This window comes from Saimiri boliviensis, chromosome 15 (assembly GCF_048565385.1).
Source record: "Saimiri boliviensis isolate mSaiBol1 chromosome 15, mSaiBol1.pri, whole genome shotgun sequence".
NCBI lineage: Eukaryota > Metazoa > Chordata > Mammalia > Primates > Cebidae > Saimiri > Saimiri boliviensis.
Genome location: NC_133463.1, coordinates 81,409,461 through 81,430,355, shown reverse-complemented (window position 1 = coordinate 81,430,355; position 20,895 = coordinate 81,409,461). Strand labels below are relative to the sequence as shown.

The window sequence follows — 20,895 nt, the reverse complement described above, 5'->3', positions numbered from 1 at the left end:
GAACTCTTAACCTCAGGTGATCCACCTACCTTGGCCTCCCCCAGTGCTGAGATTATGGGAATGAGCCACTGCGCCCAGCCTATTATTTTAAAATATTCTTGTTCTGTGGTTAGTTGAATTGATGGATGTAGAACCCGTGAGTATTGAGTGCTTACTGTTCATGGGATTCATGGTAGATGAGTAGATTTATACTGCTCTTGCCACAAGAACAAAAACCAGATGCTAGATATGTTCATTTGCTTCATGGTGGTGACCTTTTTACTATCTAAATGTGTGTCATAACATTATGTTGTATACCTTAAATATACACAATGATATTTCCTTAAAACATAAATAAATATGCTATGCCTGGAAGGCTGTATTTCAAAATGTTATGAGAAGCTCTCCCTGGGGGTTGGGATTTGGGTGATATCACTTCTCTCTTTTTTGCTTGTCTGCCTTTTTTTAATGATCTTTAATGCCTCTGCAATCAACGTTATAAGTCAATCCAAGAAGCCATCTGGGGAAGGATCCCAGAAGGATTCCACAGGGCATGCCAATGGCTGAGAGGAGAGGCCATGCTAACCCTGCTCATTCTCCTAACTGCGAACACATGTCAGAGTTATTTGGGGTCCTGATGTCACCCAGCGAACCAGCTCGGCTGTGGTTATGATGTCATTCACTGCCTGGCTGGCGGCTCTGTGGCCAGTGAAGTCACTGGGGAGGAGAGTTCCTGGCGGCCCGTTATTCCCTCCAGAGCTGTCTCCCAGCCTCTGGCCCCAGGAAAGCACAAAGAGATAAGGGGTTTCATGGCTCCACAGCTGCATGTGGCACAGCTGCCAGGAGCCATGCCTGGGCCTGGAGGCCTGGGGGATGTGTTCTGGCCTTAGGCTTAAGCCTTCTCGGTCCTGCCCAGCCTGCTGACTTCCTGCCACTGCACAATCAACAGACAGTGCTCAAATCACAGCTGAATCTCCTGGGCTTTACAGGAGAGTTTCATGGTCACTTTTGACTATTCCGCAGCACCCTGGAGAGCTGACCCCTGACACTGCCTCATTCTCCTGACACTTCTGCCCGACAGTAGCCCCTTGATGTCCTGCATGGTAACATCCCCAGAGGGCCTGGGCAGATATCCTTCCTCCTCTGACTGCAGAGCTGATGGAGCTGGACCAACCTCTGTCTTTAAAAAATGCCTTTTGTCATGTAACTAACAGAACCCATTCATAGGCCCCAGGCATCGCATGAGGGCATGAACACCTTGTGGGGCCCTCATGCCAGACTGTTCAGGTCTAAATCCCTCCTGCAGCAGCGTGGCCTCCGACAGGACCTCTCAGGACGTGGACGAAATGAATTTTTCACTGTTCACTTTTTTGTGAGAATGAAATGAGGAATTTTATGAAGAAGTAAGTGGAGTAGTATCTGAAACAGTTTGGCTTCTGCCGGGTAATTATTTACTGTTTGTTACACAAATCCTCCACTTCTGCATCTCAGAGACGCCCCTCCTTCCCGGCATTTGCGAGTGCTCTAGCAACTTAACTTTCCCTCTTAAACTTCCCCAGCCTCCGTTTCTCACTGGGGAAAGGGGAATGAAGAAAGTCATCAATAACAGAACAAATATCTAACATGAACACTAGAAATGAACTCAGAAAGAAACATTCAGCTTGGTCTCCTTTCCCAGGTGCTGTGGAAATGTTTACAGAGGAGGGCACTGGAAAGCCAGGCAGCTTTTCTGGGTTCTTTTTAGCCCAGCTGATGGAGCTGCACCATACCTCTGTGTAAATCATCATGCACCAACATTTTTGACCCAGTTTCAATTCTTATAAGCAAGAAAAGAGGCTGACAAGACGAAGAGTGGCAGGTTTTGACTTTCTGGCATGTGAAACCACAATTAATAGATCTTGAGCCCAAAGTGTTTCAGTATGACCTTCTGGAGATATCAAAGTTTAAGAAGGGACGAGGGACAAGCTCTCTCCAGTAGTCTCCTCCACCAACTCCCGATCACCACCAGCCACCACACGGCCCATGAAATGGATGTGGGGTGTCACGCAATTGTGTGGGGGCATCTATGGGAGTTAACTTAGGACATTCTTGTAACATGAAGTTGAAAGAATCTTCGGGGGAAATCTTGACTTTGTGTGGAATATGACTGGACTCTCATTGCATGGGATATTCTTCCTTGCAATACATTCCCTACATATTGTCCCAGCCCAAAGACCTTGGTCACAATTTATCCTACTTGGCTCCCTGGAGGCCACAGCCTCATGGGCCAGGTGCCTTGACAGCCACAGAATAAGATAATTTGAAGGGTGGTCCATGGAGCCTCCAGCATGGTGCCTGACTCAGTGACATCTATCCATGGTGGTGACAGCTGCATTGCTGGTACGCTTGGTGAATGCATATATTTGCTAAAGAGGTGGGTGCTTCTGTCCTCTTCGTAATCCGGAGGCTTTGTGTATCACTTCTTTATTGCCAGTATGAAATATGGCCACACACTTAGTGGTTTAAAATAATCCATAGTTACTATCTCACGTTTTGTGTAGGTCAGAAGGTTAATGTGAGCCACGGCAGGCTAAACTCAAGGTGTCAGCAGGGCTGCCTTCCTTCCAGGAGGTTCTGGCAAAAAAAAATTTACTTCTAAGCTCCTTCAGGTTCCAGGTAGAACCCAGCTCCTTGTTGTTGTAGGACAGAGGTTTTTCTTTCTCTGCTGGCTGTCAGCTGGGGGCCACCCATAGCTCCCAGAGGCCTCTGTCTGGTCGTTGTACATGCGGTCCTATGTCTCAGACCTAGCAATGCTGTGTAGAATCCTTCTCGGGCTTGGGATCTCTCTACCCTTCCCTTCTGCCTTTCTTTCTCCCTGACTGCTCTGACTTTGGCCAAAGTTCTCTGTTGTTAAGGGATCATGTGATTAGACTGGGCTCCAACTAGATGATTCAGACATCTCTCTATGTTAAGGGTCCTAAACCTTCATCACATCTGTGAAGTGCCTTTTGTCATGTAACTAACAGAACCCATTCATAGGCCCCAGGCATTCAGGCATGAACACCTTGTGGGGCCATCATTCAGTCTCCCATACACCACAGTGAAGTCAGAGTCTCCCACTATGAGATTGGACAGGGACTTCGAGTTGGGGATATCTGAGCTCTTCATTCTCTCAGAAAGATCCATCGAGCACTCACTGTGTGCAAAGAACTTTTCTAAATGTTTGGGATACAAACTGGAAATGCTAAGACCCCTAAGAAGAAGGAGGAAGAGGAGAAAGAGGAACTGACTCTTGACCATCTACGACTGCCATGCACACTTTCTGCACTCTTTCTAATGTCCAAAGGGCATCTCATTACACACATGAGAAGGCTGGGGCTCTGGGGGGGGTTGAGAACTTGGCCAACATCACCCGGTTTCTATGTTGCACAGTCAGGACTCACCCTTCCTCTTCTGACTCTCCAGCATCAGGATACCTCCAGTCCAGTCTACAGAAGGAGTACCACACCCACTAGGACCAAGCCTTGGCTCCTCCCCACCAGGCTTCATTTTCCTTCTTCCCCCAGGGCTGAGTCTGCGTAGGACTGGAGGCCTGTGACTCACCCTGGTCTGATTTTTGTTACCTTCCAAGGGACTCATAGGGGTTTCTGGAGACGTCTGGAGGGAACAACTGTTTGGCCTGTGGTCCCTCACCAGGATGAGCAGAGTTATTCTGCAGAAGCCAGGGGAAACTTGGGTGACAGGCTCGCTCTGGGCCCTGAAGTCTCCCCTGGCCCAATTTACACGTGCTTGACTGTCCAGATGCACTCCTTCCTCTTTGTAATGACCCAGTGTACTATTTATAGCTTCTCCTTTAAAGGGCAATGAGCTGTGGGCTTCAGGCCTCAGAGTAAAGTCTTATAAAGCGCTTGGAACAAATTAAGTGCTTCATATACACTATGGAACAAAGTCAGAAAGGCCATGGTGAAAAGCCAGCAAAAATCCGGATAAAAAGTGCGAGTGCATTTGCGAGTGCTGTAGCAACTTAACTTTGAATCATGAGATTCGCCTCCAGTTTCGAATATTCTTCTGTATTATGACAATCACCTCTGGAGTAGTTGCAATGTAACAGATACTTTTGTGTACATTTTATGTTCATTAATTTATTTACTCCTTACAACAACCCAGAGAAATGGAAATTGATATATTTTGTCACTAACGGAGGACATGCTGAGAGATGTTAAGTAACTTGTTTTAGGACGTGGAGCTGGAAAGGGGCAGAGGCTGGCTTCAAACACAGGTGTGCCCTCTGCCAATGCTCACGCCTGTTCTTTTCACCAGGCCACACAGAGGGACCAGCAATGCCTCCAAGTCCATGATTCTATTCTTTTTTGTTTTTGAGACAGTCTCACTCTGTCACCCAGGCTGGAGTACAGCAGCCTATCTCAGCTCACTGCAATCTCTACCTCTTGAGTTCAAGCAATCCTCCTGCCTCAGCTTCCCGAGGAGCTGAGACTACAGATGTGCGCCCCCATGTCTGGCTAATTTTTGTATTTTTTGATAGAGATGGGGTTTTACCATATTTTCCAGGCTGGTCTCAAATTCCTGAGCTCAAGCGATCCACCTGCCTTGGCCTCCCAAAGTGCTGGGATTGCAGCTGTGAGCCACCATGCCCAGCCCATGCTTCTATTTTATTCCCGCAACAGCTCTGCACAGATAGCAATTTTCTTTCCCCATTTTACACTTAAACAAGCCAAGCTTCAGGAAGGCTGGAGAGACTGGCCAAGGGACACTATCAGGAGCCATGGTGAGGAAGGACACCTGAGGAAGAAGCAATGGAGGATTTGGAGCCTGAACCCAGAACCTGGGCATTTTCACCCTGTTTTCCTTCTCCAGGGCAAGATAGGTCCAGACACCTGGACTGATTTCTGAGTTCACACTGACTCTTCCACACTAATAAAATAGGTGAAATCCATAGGGTTTTTTTCTGCCTACAGAGACTGGCATTTGCTTACTCTTCCTTGCTTCCTGTTTTTCTTCTATCCAGATACCCTTTTCCCAGCTCTTCCATGACTGGCCCCAGCTCCTCAGTCAGACACATAGAGATGTCATCTCCTCAGTGAGTGTACTGGGGCCCCTCCAGCCCCATCACACCCTCCTACGACCTGGGACACAATTGGACTCCATGAATGTTTGGCAACAGCTGGACTAGAACAGGGAAGGAAGGGCTGTGAGTTCATTCAGATGGCAGGGGAGACACGAGCTTCAGCTTGAATGAGAAAGAGACAAAGAAGATGGGAAAAATCCCACAAGTTGGTTATCTTAGAAAAGAAGCAGCAAAGGCCTGGGACAAACTCTGGCCCCTGATTCACCTTTCGAAGCAGACAGAGCCCTAGGTTGGGGGCAGAACATTGGCAGAGCCCAAGGATCAGTCAGTTCCCCATGAATGTTGGTTGGCTACTCCCCTGTCTGTGTCCCCATTTGTAACCATCACTCACTTTCTCAAAGGCCAGAATGTCAATCACATAAGCATGATTTGGATGGGGAGTGCAGGGTGCTGCCTTAAAGCTTGCAGTCTTGTTCTGGGCAGGAACTTTGACAGTACCCCTGGGTGAGCACTGCCTTAGAAACTGAAGTCTTTTTCTGGGCAGGAACTTGGGATCACTGAAGGAAAGAAGGATGGACAAGGTCCTGGAAAGTACCCCTGGGAGGATGAGGAGCAGATGGGCAATTGGACATGGAACTCAGACGGGACCCAGAGCTTTCCCAGCAAGCTGGGGAGGCAGCCACTAAGGCTGTGGAAACTCACCAGATGTTTTAAGGCCTTAATGCTCCTAGTCTCAGTACTGGTACCTAGAACACCATCCCCACTTGCCTGAATGCTCTACGCCAAGCCTATTTTTATTTGTCCTTTGGTCTTCTTTTATTTGTCCTTTTGGGGTCTCCTCTCTGGAGAATATTTTCTGATATGACTTGGGTGCCCTTCTTCTGCTCCTGAAGCCTCCCCTTTATTTTATCCCTATTATCATACGTATTCCATGGAACTGTGATGGGCTGTTTACTCGTCTGCATCTCCCTCTAGACTTGGGGCTCCCCAAGCAAAGGGAGCCTTAATCACTGTGCCTTCAGCACCAGTAAGGGGCCTGGCCCAAAGTGAAGAATGAGCTCAACAGAAGCAGATGCTGGTCAGGAAAATGTCTTCTAATTACTGTTCAGCAATTTCTAATTATGCAGGGCGTTTCATTCTCTCGCCTCCTAAGAACCTCACAATAGTGTTAGGAGAGGCGTTCATTACCTACATTTTCCAGGTGAAGCTAATGCCCAGATAGGTGAAGCGCTTTGTTCTGAATCATCCAGGTGGTGAGTTGCTGAGTCAGGACTCAAAGGCCCGTGAGGCTCCAAAAATCCATATTCTGTCCTTTATATCAAAAGCCCTAAAGCAACGATACCACAAACCTGGCAAGACCATCAGGATGCTGTAAAATATGCAAATTCCTTGAAGACGGGATAAAGGCACAGAATGCAAGGAATTGAGAAAAAAAAAGGAAGGAAGGAAAGGAGAGAGAGAAAGAGGAAAGAAAAACAATTATGAAGGCTAGATAGAACACGCAGCTGCCCCGTCATATTCCATATATTAGATAATATTACAATTTCACCTTGAGGTAAGCAATGTTCCTCCTTAAATGCCCAGGGGAGAATACAAACTATGACTTTAAACACATTGTTTGGCCTGTAAACTATCTATCTATCTATCTATCTATCTATCATCTATCTATTTATCTATATATAGAGAGATAGTTATATCATCAAAGGGAAGTTGTGAAGTAACCTGGCAAGATTCCGCAGCTTCCAAGCCACTTTACAAAGGCAGCAGAAATGCCCAAAACTCAGGGATTCCCCAGGTCCCAATATATCGAGCTATATGTATAAAACATTGGCAGAGCCCAGGCACTAGTCAGTTCTCCATGGATGTTGGTTAGGAGAACGATTATGTATATATAGCCTTAATACAGCAAGTAAGGTTAACTAGCCTTCAGCTGTTGGAATTAACCTATGGAACAAAGCACAGAAGGCTGATGTGAGACTGCAGGACAAAGAAAATCTAAGAATGTGGACAGTAAAGAGAAGGAGTGTTAAGGAATGAGGTCAGTGAGGGAAGAGGTGGGGGTGGGGGTATAAGAATGGTGCCATAGATTGAATGTCCCCTCCAAAATTCAAGTTGAAATTTAATTGCCAATGTAATAGTATTGGGAGGTGGAGCCCTTAACAAGCCTTCATAGTAGCCCTCATGGATGGATTAATGCTGTTGCCATGGGAATGGGTTAATTATCTTGAGAGTGGAATCCTGATAAAAGGCTAATTTGAGCCCATTTCTCTCTGTGTCTCAAACTCGCCTTTGCCCTCTGCCAGATGTCAGCACCATACTGTTGGACTTCCCAGCCTCCAGAACTGCAAGCCAAATAAACTTCTGTTCTTTATGAATGACCTAGTCTGTGGTATTCTGCTATGGCAGCAGAAAATGCACGGAGATAGATGTAGATATGCTCATAATTTATTTAGCAAGCCAGGAAACAATTAGAAAATGTATGAAATACAAAACAGAATTTGTTTTTTCAGAATTAAAAAGAAATCTCAGGAAGGAATAAAAAATACTGTTGGGTGTATAGGATGTGGGTAGTATAAGTGAGCTAAACGCTCATTTTTCTCAGAAGGAAATCACTAGGTCTAGATAAAGCTGCTAAATCCAAAATTGAGGCAAATTCATACTATCTAGACCTCTGCAGTGACTGAACTAAGATGGAAACTATTAGAAGTTGCTTCTGGAAAATAGATTAATGGCAGACAGGATGACCACATGAGACGATTCCTATGTAGAAACATTATTTATTTGAAATGTTGGCTTGAGTGCTATATTACATCTATTTATTCTAAAAAAATTAGAGAATAGGAATCTGCATTTTTATTCAGCTACTCAGGTAATTTTTATGCTCTCAGCCCTGTCTTGGAACCATTGCTTATGGCTTTGGATGGCCTGGGAGGGTCTTGTCTTCCCAGCTTCACTGAGGACCTGGAAAATCCCTGAGCTTTGGGCATTTCTGCTGCCTTTGTAAAGGGGCTTGGTAGCTGGGGAACCTTGTAGGGTTACTTCACAACTTCCCTTTGAAAAGATCACTTGCTTCATCTTTCTGTACTTCCTGGTTGCTTCCAACTGAGGAGGAAGCTGACTCAGTCCCATGAGTGAGCTTCTGAATCATGTCTTCATTTCCTGTCTTAATTCCTGCCTTACAGATTGTGAATATCACTCTGGTTCTCAATGCTAGGTGATGCTTCATTCACCTCCTGACTTTTGGTTGACCCTAAGCTTGATGTGGGTGTACTGTGACCTTCCGGTCCTTCAAAGATGCAGAAAAGAGATTATGACATCTCGACAGTTGCCCTGATGTACACTCATGTTGGCCCATCGAAGTTGGGAATGGGTTATGTAATCCCATATGACTTCAGGAGGAATCTCTGCAACACGTGAGAAAGAGTGTGAAAGATACCATGGGAGTCAAGTGTCCAGAGTTCTGAGGCCAGCTCTGAGAGGGCTGACCGTAGGGCCTGGGGCATTACCTTCCCCTACTTGTCTTAATAGGAACTCTCGTCTTCTGCAGCTCACACACCTTAGCTATTGTAGACTGTCTCTTTCACCACAGGTTTCTGAAGGTCATTCCAGGGCAGGACTGTGATCGCCTGCCCTCTAGGTCCCTCCTATTTCCCATCTTTATCATTCTCATGGATTGGCACATAGCAGGTACTTCAAATCCATGGTTAACTTCAAGAGCTTTGTGAACAGCACTTTGCTGTTTTCTGTTCCCATACATTCACACCCTTAATCACCAGGGTGAATCTGCAGAGTAGGCATTATTATTATTATAACAGGATGTTAAAATGAGGTGTTTTCAAAGGCTGAGAACAAAATAGCAGGTGTCATCCGGTGGTGCTAGACCATACGTGCAGGACTTGCAAAGGGGCGGTCAAAAATCAGTTCACCAGCAGTAACCCGTCACTAATCTCCATGTGAAGGAATGTGAACAATTTGTTTTCAGGGCCAATGCTGGTGAATTTGGAGGTGCCTGTATTATACCAGAGTGGACTTTTCTTTATCAGAAAAACCATGAGCTCGGTATATGAGGTCTGGTCCAAGGGCAGGATAAAGTACACATCTGTATAGGTATAACGATGCATAGTTTTCTATGCCTGCTACAACAAATTTTCACAAATTTATGGGCTTAAAACAACACAAATATACTGTCTTACCGTTCTGTCGGTCACAAATCGAATATGAATCTCAAATGGGTGAAAGTTAAGGTGTCAACAGGGTGCGTTCCTTTCTGGAGGCTGTAAGGGCGAATCATTTTCTTTTCCTTTTCCACCTTCTAGAGGACACCTATATTCCTAGCTTCAGGGTCTCCTTTCTCTATTCCAAAGCCAGCAGCAGCAGGCCAGATGCTTCTCATGCTGCTGTCTCTCTAGTCCTCTCTTCTGCCTTCCTCTTCTACTTTTAAGGATGCTGTGATTACATCAGCACCACCCGTGTAATCCCAGCTATTTTAAAGTCAGTTGATTAGCAACCTCAACTCCATCTGCTACGTCAATTTCCTCTTGCCATGTAGTCTTAGTGATGAGCCTGTCTACCACAAATGGAGAAGGATGGGAAAGATTACATTGCTTCCAGCTTGCACCTTGCTAAGCATTGCTCACCCAGTAAATGTAATTGAATCTATTCTACAGGTGAGGAAACTGCAGATCAGAGAGATTAGGAGTGGTGTCCACTCCTGACATGCATAGCAATCCCTTAATGCCTGGCCCCGTCCTCCAGGGATTCTAATCTAATTGGTCTGGGATATGGTGGGGGAGTTTGTGAAAGTTTCCAGGTTATTCTAATGAAGGATGGAAAACATTGGGCTAAGGAATTACTTCGATTCACCCAAACAGCTGGAAAAACATGGTACGACAGCCCAGTCTATGTCACTTCAAAGTCCCAATAAGGGGCTGGTGGAGGAGAAACCTTGTACCCTTTTGCTGGAGGGAATTTTCACTTTAACTGAAAACAGACTGTGGTTAAAACCAAAGGAACGGAGCTTCAGAGGTTGAATATCAAGTACTGAATTCCTGATGGCAACAAAAGAACAAACTTTCCTTTGGGAAAGAAAAGTGAGACAGTGTTCAGAAGACAGAATCTCACACAGGGCATGACACCTTGGCAAATGGCATTGCTGTTATTTTATTTCTATTATTATTAGGGCCTGGCTATAGAGAGGGCTATGCCAGAAAGGCCTTCCAGATACCGTTCCTCTTCCTCTCCTTAGATAGTTTGATCTGAGGGCTTTCCCATAGCACTGGATCAGCTTAGCCCCCCACCCCTCCCTGACATGCTGTCCAGTCCCCAAGCCCTGGGTCCCAGAGTGGGTTAAATTATGACCTGTCCAAAAGACACATCTAAGTCCTAACCCTGTGGATGTGAACTTATCTAGAATTAAGGTCTTTGCACGTATAATTAAATTAGGAATCTTGAGATAAGATGGCCCAAATCTAATGACTGGTGTCCTTCTAAGAGAAAGGAGAGGGAAGTTTGATGCACAGAGAAGAAGGCCAGTGAGGACAGAGGAAGGGATCAGAAGGCAGTCAGGAGCTAAGAAACACCACTGGCCACCAGCAGCCACTGGAAGGTAGAAGAGAGGCCTGGGCTGGATCTCCCTTCAGAGTCTCGGAGGGGGAACGGCCCTGGTAACACCTCAGTCCAGGGCCTCTGGGGTCCATAACTACAAAAGAATATATTTCTGTTGTTTCAAGCCTCTCCATTTGTGAAAATTTTAACAGTAGCTACAGACAACTAATAGAGGCCTCATCCACCACCCCCCGCCCCACCCCCATCTGGATACTGCAGGAGAGCCAAACACAGTGAAAATGCAGGGCACTGCCTCCTGGAGCCATGTCTTCTGCCCCCGTCTGAGCACCCAGATCCTGAAGCCTCACTCTGGGTTAAGGGTATCAAGGAAGGACCAGGGCCGTGACCTCTGATGCCAGGAACTTGAGAACACTTCCAAACATAGCATGCGATTTTCAACCCACACTGCACTAAAGGGGTAAAAAGGTGTTTGAGGCCAACTCCAACCCTGGGCCATGCCAGGACAGCCCTAAGCACGGGGGAATGGTCCCAACTCTCATAGTGTTGGGAGCATCCATTGTCTACCCAATAACTGTCTCCTCATTCATTGCTGATAACTGCACCTCAGCTTTGTTGGGACAGCAGTATGTCCTACTCTGGAGGATAAGTCATGCCTATAATTGGATCACAGAAGGCCTCTTCATCCCTCATTGCCAGTGATGGTTTAAAAGGGAGCATATGGCTAGGCGTGGTGGCTCACACCTGTAATCCCAGCACTTTGGGCCAGGAGTTTGAGACCAGCCTGACTCACATAGTGAAACTCTGCTTCTACTAAAAAAAAAAAAAAAAAAAATAGTCAAGCATGGTAGTGCATGCTTGTAATTCCAGCTACTTGGGAGGCTGATTCCAGCTACTTGGGAGGCTGAAGCAGGAGAATACTTGAACTTGGGAGGCAGAGGTGGTGGTGAACCGAGATCGTGCCATTGCACTGTAGTGTTGGTGATAAGAGTGAAACTCCATCTCAGAAAAAGAAAAAAAAGGAAGCACATGACTTAGTTTTAGTCAAAAAGATGTAAGGGGAATTCTGCTGAGAACTTCTGGGAGAAAAAGTTTCCTCTGAAAAAAGAAAGAAGCCCTTGGGGGAAAAGCCATTTAGCTCCTTCCCCATTTGTCTCCAGCATGAGATGCTGTTGTGGGTTGTGTGTGATGTCTGGAGCTGTGGCAGCCATAATGTGTCAGTGAATTGAAACATCATTCATGTGCTGAAGATGGCAAAGAGGATGATTGGAAAGACTCTGGGTTCTTGATGATATCATTGAGACACTGACCAATCAACCAGTCCTGGGACCATCTACCTATTGAGTTTCCTTTAGTTAAGGCCTTTGAGTTCAGTATTTAGGTGCGTTCACTGAACCATCCTAACAGAGCCTAAAATGCAAGTTGGAGGCTACTCAGGACTTTCAGTGCTATCAGTAGGTTTTGTAGGACACATAACATGGCCCAAGCCTATAATTTATAGTCCATACAGTGCATGGAAACAGAGAAATGGGAAAATCTGAGTTGGACTCTGATCTTTCTCATCTTCACTGTGTGAATATAGGTATAGTGTAAGTCTTTCTGAGCCTCTCCTTCCACATTTGCAAGCTAGGACAATAATCCCAACCTACAAATCATCATTAATTTGTTCTGAACTCAAATAAGATGATGGGTACAAACGCGTTTTATGGCATGCTGTCTAAACGAACGAGACTGTTAACCAGCTCCACTTGCTTTTACTTTGTGTGAAGTGTGTGTGAAGCGGGTGGAGAGACAAAGTGTTAAAAGGAAGATTTGCCTTAAAAGTGTGTCCCTCAGGAGGGCGAACATCGCTTATCTGGGAATCCAATTTGGGGTAATTCTATCTCCTTGTGCCAACTCCCTCTCACATTTAACCAAGTTCCATCAATTCTACTTCCTCCAGGGCCTGGGAGTCTGTTTCTTGCCCCGTCTCCATCCTCACCATCTTGCTTCAGAGTGCACCGCTTCTCTCTGGACCACTGCACCCTTTCCAGTCGGTCTTTTATCTCCACTCTGGAACCTTCGCGAGTGAGCCTTTTCCACCACTCAGGTGGGACTGTGCTACCCGGGGCCAGCTCTTGATGGATCCATTTTTTTTGTGCCACGTTTTACCCAGCATCCTCTCCTTCTAGGCTACTGACGTCGTTTCCCCAGCAAGCAGCACAGGGCCTGGTGCGCAACAGATGCTCATAAACATCTGTTGCATGGAAAGAGCAGCCTGGGATTCAAACCTTGGCAAGAGGATTAAGATGAAGTTGGTGTTACCCAAGAATTGCCTTGGATGCACAAATCAGAGTCAGCAATGCTTCACTGCATGCAGATACTTTATTGAAGGTAAGTGGCTATTTTAGAGAAAAACATGCTCATAGCTGGCAGCCTTGGGTGGGGTTTTGGGGGCACTCAGGGGCTGGTCACTTGCTGTAGGGTTCCTGGAGACTTAGGAGGTCTTCTCTTAGCCCAGATCCAGCCGTCAACTCCTCCTCTTCACTCTCTGCCAACTGCTCGCCCTTGGCTCCATCTGAAACAGGTGGGCAAGGAGGGTTGGTCCAAACCAGGCTAGGACTTCTCCTCTCTGGTCCGTTCCTTTTGGCCCAAAGAGACCCCAGCCCCCAGTGGGCATTTCCTGCTAATGCCCTTTAGAGAGGCATAGCCACTGAGGTGCCAGAGTCATCCCCTGGCTGTAGGGACATGCTAAGGGTATGATGGTACTTGGGTTCACTGTCAGCAGACAGCCACTTGGCCTTGGAATCTAAAAATACAGTTGAAAATCTAAACTATGTGCTGGACAAGATCCCTTCCCTGTTTAATGGCCCACTCCCATTTCTCTGCACCTGAAAAACTCCTGGCATTCTAAAATCCACATCCCAGGCATCACCTCTCCTGGGGACCCTTCCCAGAGCCTCCAGGAGTGAATCCTCCTTCCCCTGGGCTCCCACTCGCCCAGGAACAGTTTCCATCAGGGCCTCCGGAAAGTGGAACGGCATCCCTGGGTTGTGTCACTCACACCCGTTATTTCAAAGCTTCCCAAGAGCACTGTGTTTACTCTCTATTCCCAGTGCCTTCATTATGATCTATTTTCTCTCCTTAACATCTCTGCAACAGGAAGAGGTAGAAATGCCCACTTTGCCCCTGGCTAGAATTGCCTCTCCAAGATTTTCCACCTAGCCCTTCAAGGGCTGTGAGGGTGAGGTTCCAAACACTCCCTTCTCTTCTTGTACCAGTGTTCTAGGTTGGAAGCTTTGAGGCTGGTTCATCACTCTAACCCCCAAAGACCTTCCCTCCCAGTCACCCCACTGCCCTCTTCCTGTGCCTCTCTTGCTTCTCCTTCCAGCCCTACATCAGATCAGGAGACCCTTGGCAATGCAGAGCTTCCCAGACCATGAACACCTCATGGGAAGGGACTGTGCCATTGGCACTGGTGACCCCTGGCTCCAGTGCACACAGCACAGATCTCGTGCAGGGAGTGCAGCAGATGCTGAGATCAAGACCCAGCCCCCTCCCCTTGGCCCCTGCCTATCCCAGGGCTTTGCTACCTGCAGATGCTTTCAGAGACGAGATGTACTTGGACCAGAAGGAGCAATCGGCTTTCTTCAGGCCCTGTCGATTGGGGAGCAGCGCACTAAACTCCTTGTAGTTCTCTCCGCCAGCACTGGGTACAAAGTCAGGCCAGGGGGTTGCAAATTCAGGCACTTTCCGTGAGAACTCATAAGGGTAGTTGGGATTTCTGGGAAAATGAGAAGAAAGAAATACCCATGAGGGAAACTTGTCTTTCCTTTCAACACCTGAATCACTTCCCACTTGCCCTTGATATCTGAGGGACAATTCAGGTATCTGTAAGTGTCAGGGCTGCATGTGAACCCCCCAGATCCGGCTTCTGGGGTTGTGATCTTGACTACGGCACCGCAAAGCTAGGCCACTTCTGGGAGAGGAAAGGTGTTGAGGTCATGACCTGGTAGCATCACCCAGGGCCTCTCGCTGCCCTTCTGTCTTTGTGAATGTTCAGGAGATCACTATGCTCTTCTCTTTCCTGATATCCTCAGATCTAGACACCAGAACTAGCCTTTGGAATGTCTTTGTTTGTTCGAGGCCTGGGCAGGAGGGTGAATCTGCAGTCCAGCTGCCCATAAAGGGGATATGGCATCTGTTCAGATACTGGCTCTTTCCCAAACTTGCTGTCCAGGCCCATCTTCCAGCATGTCCTGTGTGTAGCCCAAATGCCAGCCCTGCAACCACCTGGCGCTTCCCAGACAAGGCATGTCCTCTCATCACCGCTGCATGTGCGCAGACCTCCTCTCCTGGAAGTGCCTTCTTCCCCTTTGCTTATCTGAATATTCTATTCATCCTCCAAGGCCCAGTTTAAATGTGACGTCCTCAGTGAAATATTTTCTAAAACCCTAATTAGAAGAAATGTGTTCTTCTGCTCACCTCCTACAACAAACTGCATAAAACTTTATTTTCTCCTGCTTTGAATTATGGTTCATTTTTATGATTTCAGACTATTAGTAGCTGGGAACTGGGCCATGACTTTCACATCTTTTTACCTTTCCAGGGAACCTGGCACAGTCTAGGTAATCCATGCACATTAGCCAGCAGCCAGGTGGGAATAATGACTTGGAAGCCAGTCCAGTGGTGGGAATGGCCCGAGCTGGGGCTGGTGCTGAGGAGCCTGGTTCATGGGCCATGGAGTGAGCATTGTGAACCGGGGAGAGGTAGAGTGAAAAGCCTGTTATCTGATGATGATAGCAGGAAAAGGAAAGCACAGGAACCAATTATGTAGGTGGGGACTGAGAGTATAGTCACTGGACTGGAGTAGAGGCAGGCAGGAAAGAGGAAGAGCCTCAAGGTGAATAAAGGAGGGCCCTGAGCATTTCAACTTGAGCTGAAAATCCACGGCACTGGGATTCCCCTCTATGGAGAGAGAGTGGCTCTCCACCAAGTGGTTTGCCCTCCAGAGGACATCTGACATGTTTGGTTCTCAAAACTGGGCTGAGGTGGGCACCACTGGCATCTAGTGGGCATCTAGAGGCCAGGGATGCTGTGAAACATCCTACAGTGCACAGGACACAGCCCGGACTTATCCAGCTCCCAATGTCAACAGCACTAAGGTTGAGAAACCCTGACCTAGAGTCATGGAAGGCAGCTGGCATAATCAGAGCTTTTCTTCATGAAGATTAATGTATGCAGAAGCAGCTTTGGCTAGGAGAGGGTGACCGAGACAGGGAGCCAGTGGCTGGTGACTGTAATGTCTAGGGAAAAAAGGGTGAGTCCATCAATATAAACTGGGCTTTTGCATTCTGCTTGAAGGAAGGGGAGGAAGAGCACAGTAACAGAATTCTGAACAAGGCCCACTTACCCTGATCTGATGAAGTGGGAAAAGTACTGCATGATTTTCAGCGACAGGCTCTTCTCCTCCACAGAAAACTGCCCCTCGTAGGCTGGGTAGAAGGGAAGCCCAAAGGCAAACTGAACATCCGCCAGCAACTCCAGGCTGAGAAAACAGAGGAAAAGCAGCAGCAAAAGGTCAGGAAGAAGTCAACGACTCCAAAACGCAAACAAACCAGAAACCAAGATTTCTTCCAAAACAAAAAACATACAAACCAAAAACCAACCTTCTTCCAAACCAGAGGCCTTCCCTTCTTTACATCATGTTTAAGGGTCCTGTTCAGTGCTCAGTTTAGTGAAGATGTGGCTTGGCCTAAATTTAGTCCAGTGGCCCCTTGGGGACACATCGGGGGCATGTCTGTTGGCTGAAGTGAGACCAATGCCTAACACTTCACTCTCTGGAAATAAATGCCCGCAAGAAACTTCCCAACACAATGAGTTTTTGATCATATCTAACCATGATACTTATGGTATCACTGGATACCAGTGTTCATCTAGTCACTGAAAAAGCAATCATGAAAGTAGCTTGTATTTGAGCCCGTTCTCTGCACTAGCTCTTGTGCATATACGAGTCACACTCTCACAACTCTTCAAGGACAACTTTTATCCATGGAGCCCATCCCAGCACAGTGGCTGGTAGAGAGGAGTTGTTCAATCAATACATGCTAGTCTGGACTGAATGTCTAGGAAGCAGCAGCCAGGTGAGATTGATGGCTTAGAAGTCAGTCCAGTGATGTGAATGGCGTGAGCTGGAGCTGGTGCTGAGGAGCCTGGTTCATGGGCCATGGAGTGAGCATTGTGAACCGGGGAGCATGCTAGAGTGAAGAGCCAGAAAGGATTTCACCACTGCATAGTAAAGAATTTGGCTTTGCCCAGAGAGAGGTCTGGACTTTGCCCTTGGCTTCTGGAAGGTGAGTCATACTTGTTAGGAGTTGGGCAGAGGCTGGCCACACTGGATCATAGGGTGGACATGGCCTTATCCGACAGTCTTAGGGTGGGGACTGGCCGTGCCAGAAAGAACAACCATGTGATTTAGTGTGGGAGCTTTGGGTCACATGGTATCAGACAACCTGTAAACTGAGAGTAATCACATGGCAATTGATCAGTCAATCAATCATGCCTATGTAATGGAACTCCAATAAATCTTTGAATACCCATGCTGGGGTGAGCCTCAGTGCAGAGAGTAATGTGTCCTAACTCCACAGGGAGGAGACAATGGAGCTTCACATTTGGAAGCTCCATTGGGCTCTGTGCCTCTCTTCCATTGGCCGATCTTAATCTGTATCTTTTCCCTGTAATAAATCACTGTGGTGAGTGTCATAGCTCTTAGTGAATTCTGAGTCCTTCCAGTGAATTATCCAGCCTGAGAGTGGTTTGGGAAATCACTGCATTTTCAGCTGGTATCAGAGTGGTCTTGTGTGGAGACCATGCCTGCTAACTTGGTCATTGGCCCGATCTTATTGCAAAAGCCAGCCTCTAATTTTACAGACCAAGAAAATTAGGTCTCTAGCAGTTTCCTGATTTGCCCAGAGACACAGAGTAAGTGAATAGCAGAGTCAGATCAAAGCTGAGGTTTCCAGAACACACGATGGTAACAAAAAGCATTAGGGCCTGGGGGCTCTCCCATGCCTGGGTCCTGGCTCCTCCACGTTCAAGCTGGGTGACGTCTGACAAATTACTTGGCCTCCTTGATTTCCTACTTTCTCATCTATGAAATGGGTGTGTAACTCCTGTATCAGTCTGTTTTCGCACTGCTATAAAGAAATACCTGAGACTGGGTAATTTATAAAGGAAAGAGGTTTAATTGACTCATAGTAACACATGGCTTGGGAGGCCTCAGGAAACTTACGATCATGGCAGAAGGTGAAGGGGAAGCAAGCACCTTCTTCACAAAGCAGCAGGAGAAAGAAGGGAGCAGGGAAATCACCACTACTAAAACCATCAGATCTCATGAGAATTCACTCACTGTCACTGGAACATCGTGGAGAAAACTGCTCTCATGACACAATCACCTGCCACTGACTCCCTGTAATTGTAATTCTGGGGATTACATTTTGAGATGAGATTTGAGTGAGGACACAGAGCCAAGCCATATCAACTCCCTACCTCATAGTGCTGCTGTGAAGATCAAAATGAGACGGTGTTGGAGTAGCTATTTAAAAGGGAAATAAAATGTGGTCCACTTCGTTCTCACTTCATCGGTTCACCTCCTGATGCAATCAACTGTCTATGTTCCTGGAAGCAACTCTGACCCAGCAGTTCTCATCCCTGCTGGCAGAGGTAGCCAGCAGACAGATGTTCCAGGAAATGACTAGACCGCAGTGGTTCCCAGATAAAGGCAATTAGTGTGGAGGTGAAATTCTATGAAGTGCAATGATTCGTGGATAGACAGTCTGACTCTGGCTAAGATTCCAAGAGATTCCTTGTGATTATCCAAGAGACTGGGAAAAGGGACCCTCTGGCTCAGGGCTTTGAAGGGGAACACTTCAAGTGAAGAAGGCACCTTCTTGTTGCCCGTTTTCTTCTCAGGCTGGGGACTGTGGTGACAGCAGAGGTTCAGGGGTCCTTCCCTAACTCTGAGGCCTCAGGATTTGAGAGCCAGTATTCCTACTCTGGCCAGAAGATTGGTCATTAGGCATACACGTGACTGGCAGCAGGGTATAGAAAAACAAACATAAACTCATCACTCATAAGAGAGTCTGCTCTGAAACTTACAGCTTCTGTAACTTTGGATGCATCCTTTGACTTTTCCATGCATCAGCTTCCTCTTCATCAAATACCAGATAGAATAAGCTATTGCACATGAAAGCCCTATCTAAAAGAAGTGTTTTTTTTCTTTTCTTTCTTTCTTTTCTTTTTTTTTTTTTTTTTTTTTTTTTTGAGACAGAGTCTTGCTCTGTCACCCAGGCTGGAGTACAGTGACGCAATCTCGGCTCACTATAACCTCTGCCTCCCGGGTTCAAACGATTCTCCTGCCTCACCCTACCAAGTAGTTAGGACTACAGGTACGCTCTCCAACACTCAGCTAATTTTTGTGTTTTTAGTAGAGACAGGGTTTCACCATGTTGGCCAGGATGGTCTCGATCTCTTGACCTAGTGATCCACCCGCCTTGGCCTCCCAAAATGCTGGGATTACAGGAGTGAACCACTGCGCCCGGCCAAAAGAAGTGTTTTTACAAATGTTTGCTATTATTATGATTAGGTTATTGTGCATCAATATTGGGCCACTGCACTGGAAGGCATCATAGAAGCAGTATGCAGCCAGGTAGGACATACAGCTTGACTAGGAAGAGGAGAATAACGGTCACCAAGTGTGGCATCTCTTTACAATTCTCTCAAGTATCCAAGGCCTTCTTAAAGAAGAAGGTGTCCTATTGATTGAGAGGGGAGCAGGAAGTAGTGAGTGTCACTGAGATTTGTAGGATCCTGGGACCCAAAGAGCTAAGTCCCTTGTGCAATGTCAGAAGTAACTGCGAGGAGCTCAGGAAAGAGCCTCGGATTCTGCCGTGGCCAAAGTGGCCTGTTTTGCAGCCAGCTCCACCCGGCATCTGCTCATAGCCCCCAATTCCAGCCCACCTGTGCTGTGCCAGGCACTGTGGTAGATCTTTGGCAGCTGTGATGACCAACAATCAAGGGCCGCTGGAGAAGTGAATGTGACTACTCACACACTTTCCAGGTAACAGCTGAAAGCTCAGACAGAGAAAGGGACAGGCCCGAGATACGGGAGAGCCAGAGCTCAAACCTGCGTTTCCCAGGCCCCGGATCCCCGGTAGGTCAGAGTCTACCTGTGCACCGGGGACTAAGGACCCCTTAAAAGTGTTCGTGATGTAAGTTATTAGGAAAAGGATCACAAAACAAAAAATACCAGGCAGAGAGAAGTTGTCATTACAATGACAATAAAAACAATCTCTCACATAAACCCAAAGTTGGTAGTTTATGAATGTTTTTCACCCTTGCTATCTCATCCACCCTGTGAATAGGTATTACTCCTCTGAACTCTGGAGGAAACTTGGGCTCAAAGAGGCCATTTTCTTACCGAGGCCCCATAACTGTGTAGTGGTGATGCCGGGACTGAAGCCTCGGTCTGCAGATTTGCGGTCTGCGGTCCCCTTGTGTCTTGCATGGGTTTCTGGCGGCCTCACTGCCCTCTTGTTGAAGCTGTCTTGTTTCTCAATCACCGCACTCCCTGTGCGGTGGCCACAGAGCAGCCAGGAGGCCCAGGGTTAACAGGGCCCCTTCCTCTTTCTTCCTCCAGTGATGTCTGGCTGACTTTCTCCCCGCTGGGGCTTAGTCCTCCTCCTCACAACGCGATGGAAGGTGAAACTCCTGCTTCTCAGGAGGCCCTTCCGGAAAACTGGCTGTGTTAGTTCTCCATTGCTCCCCTAAGAAATTACCACAAATTCAGTGGCTTCAAACAACACAAATGACTCTCTGACAACGTCTGGAGTTCAGAAATCCAGGATGGTTGTTAGTGGACTAAAATCAAAGGGTGCATGGGCTGCGTTCCTTCTGAAAGCTCTGGGGAGAATTCTTCCCTTGACCACTCAGGTTGGTGGCAGAATTCAGTTCCTTGAGGCAGAGGACCCAGGTCTCCGTTTTCTTGCTGGCTACAAACTGAGGGCCTTTCCCAGCGACTAGAGGCTTCTGATCAGAACCTTCCTTCATCCTCAGAGTGGCCACGTCCTTCTCATGCTGCAACTCTTTGGAGCACTCCCCTGCTTAGGTGACTAAATCAAGTCTACCACGATAACCTCCCATCTCAAGGTCTTGAACCTTAATCACACCTGCTAAGTTTCTTTGCCATGGAAGGTAACATATTCACAGGTTTCAGTGTGTAGGACTTGGACATTTTGAGGGGCATAACGGCT

The 20,895-nt window shown here is 47.0% G+C and overlaps 1 protein-coding gene across 1 annotated transcript in view; it reads right to left on the bottom strand.

Moving 5' to 3' along the window:
* Positions 1–12,967: 12,967 nt before the first annotated feature.
* The window catches only part of TG (thyroglobulin), a 273,908-nt gene continuing 265,980 nt past the window's right edge, over positions 12,968–20,895 (bottom strand). The window contains exons 46-48 of the mRNA XM_003933694.4: positions 15,999–16,133; positions 14,179–14,369; positions 12,968–13,163 (exon numbers count right to left, since the gene is read on the bottom strand). Of these exons, the coding sequence (XP_003933743.2) occupies positions 13,057–13,163; positions 14,179–14,369; positions 15,999–16,133 (433 nt within the window). The 3' untranslated portion in view covers positions 12,968–13,056. The remainder of the gene's footprint in view (positions 13,164–14,178; positions 14,370–15,998; positions 16,134–20,895) is intronic.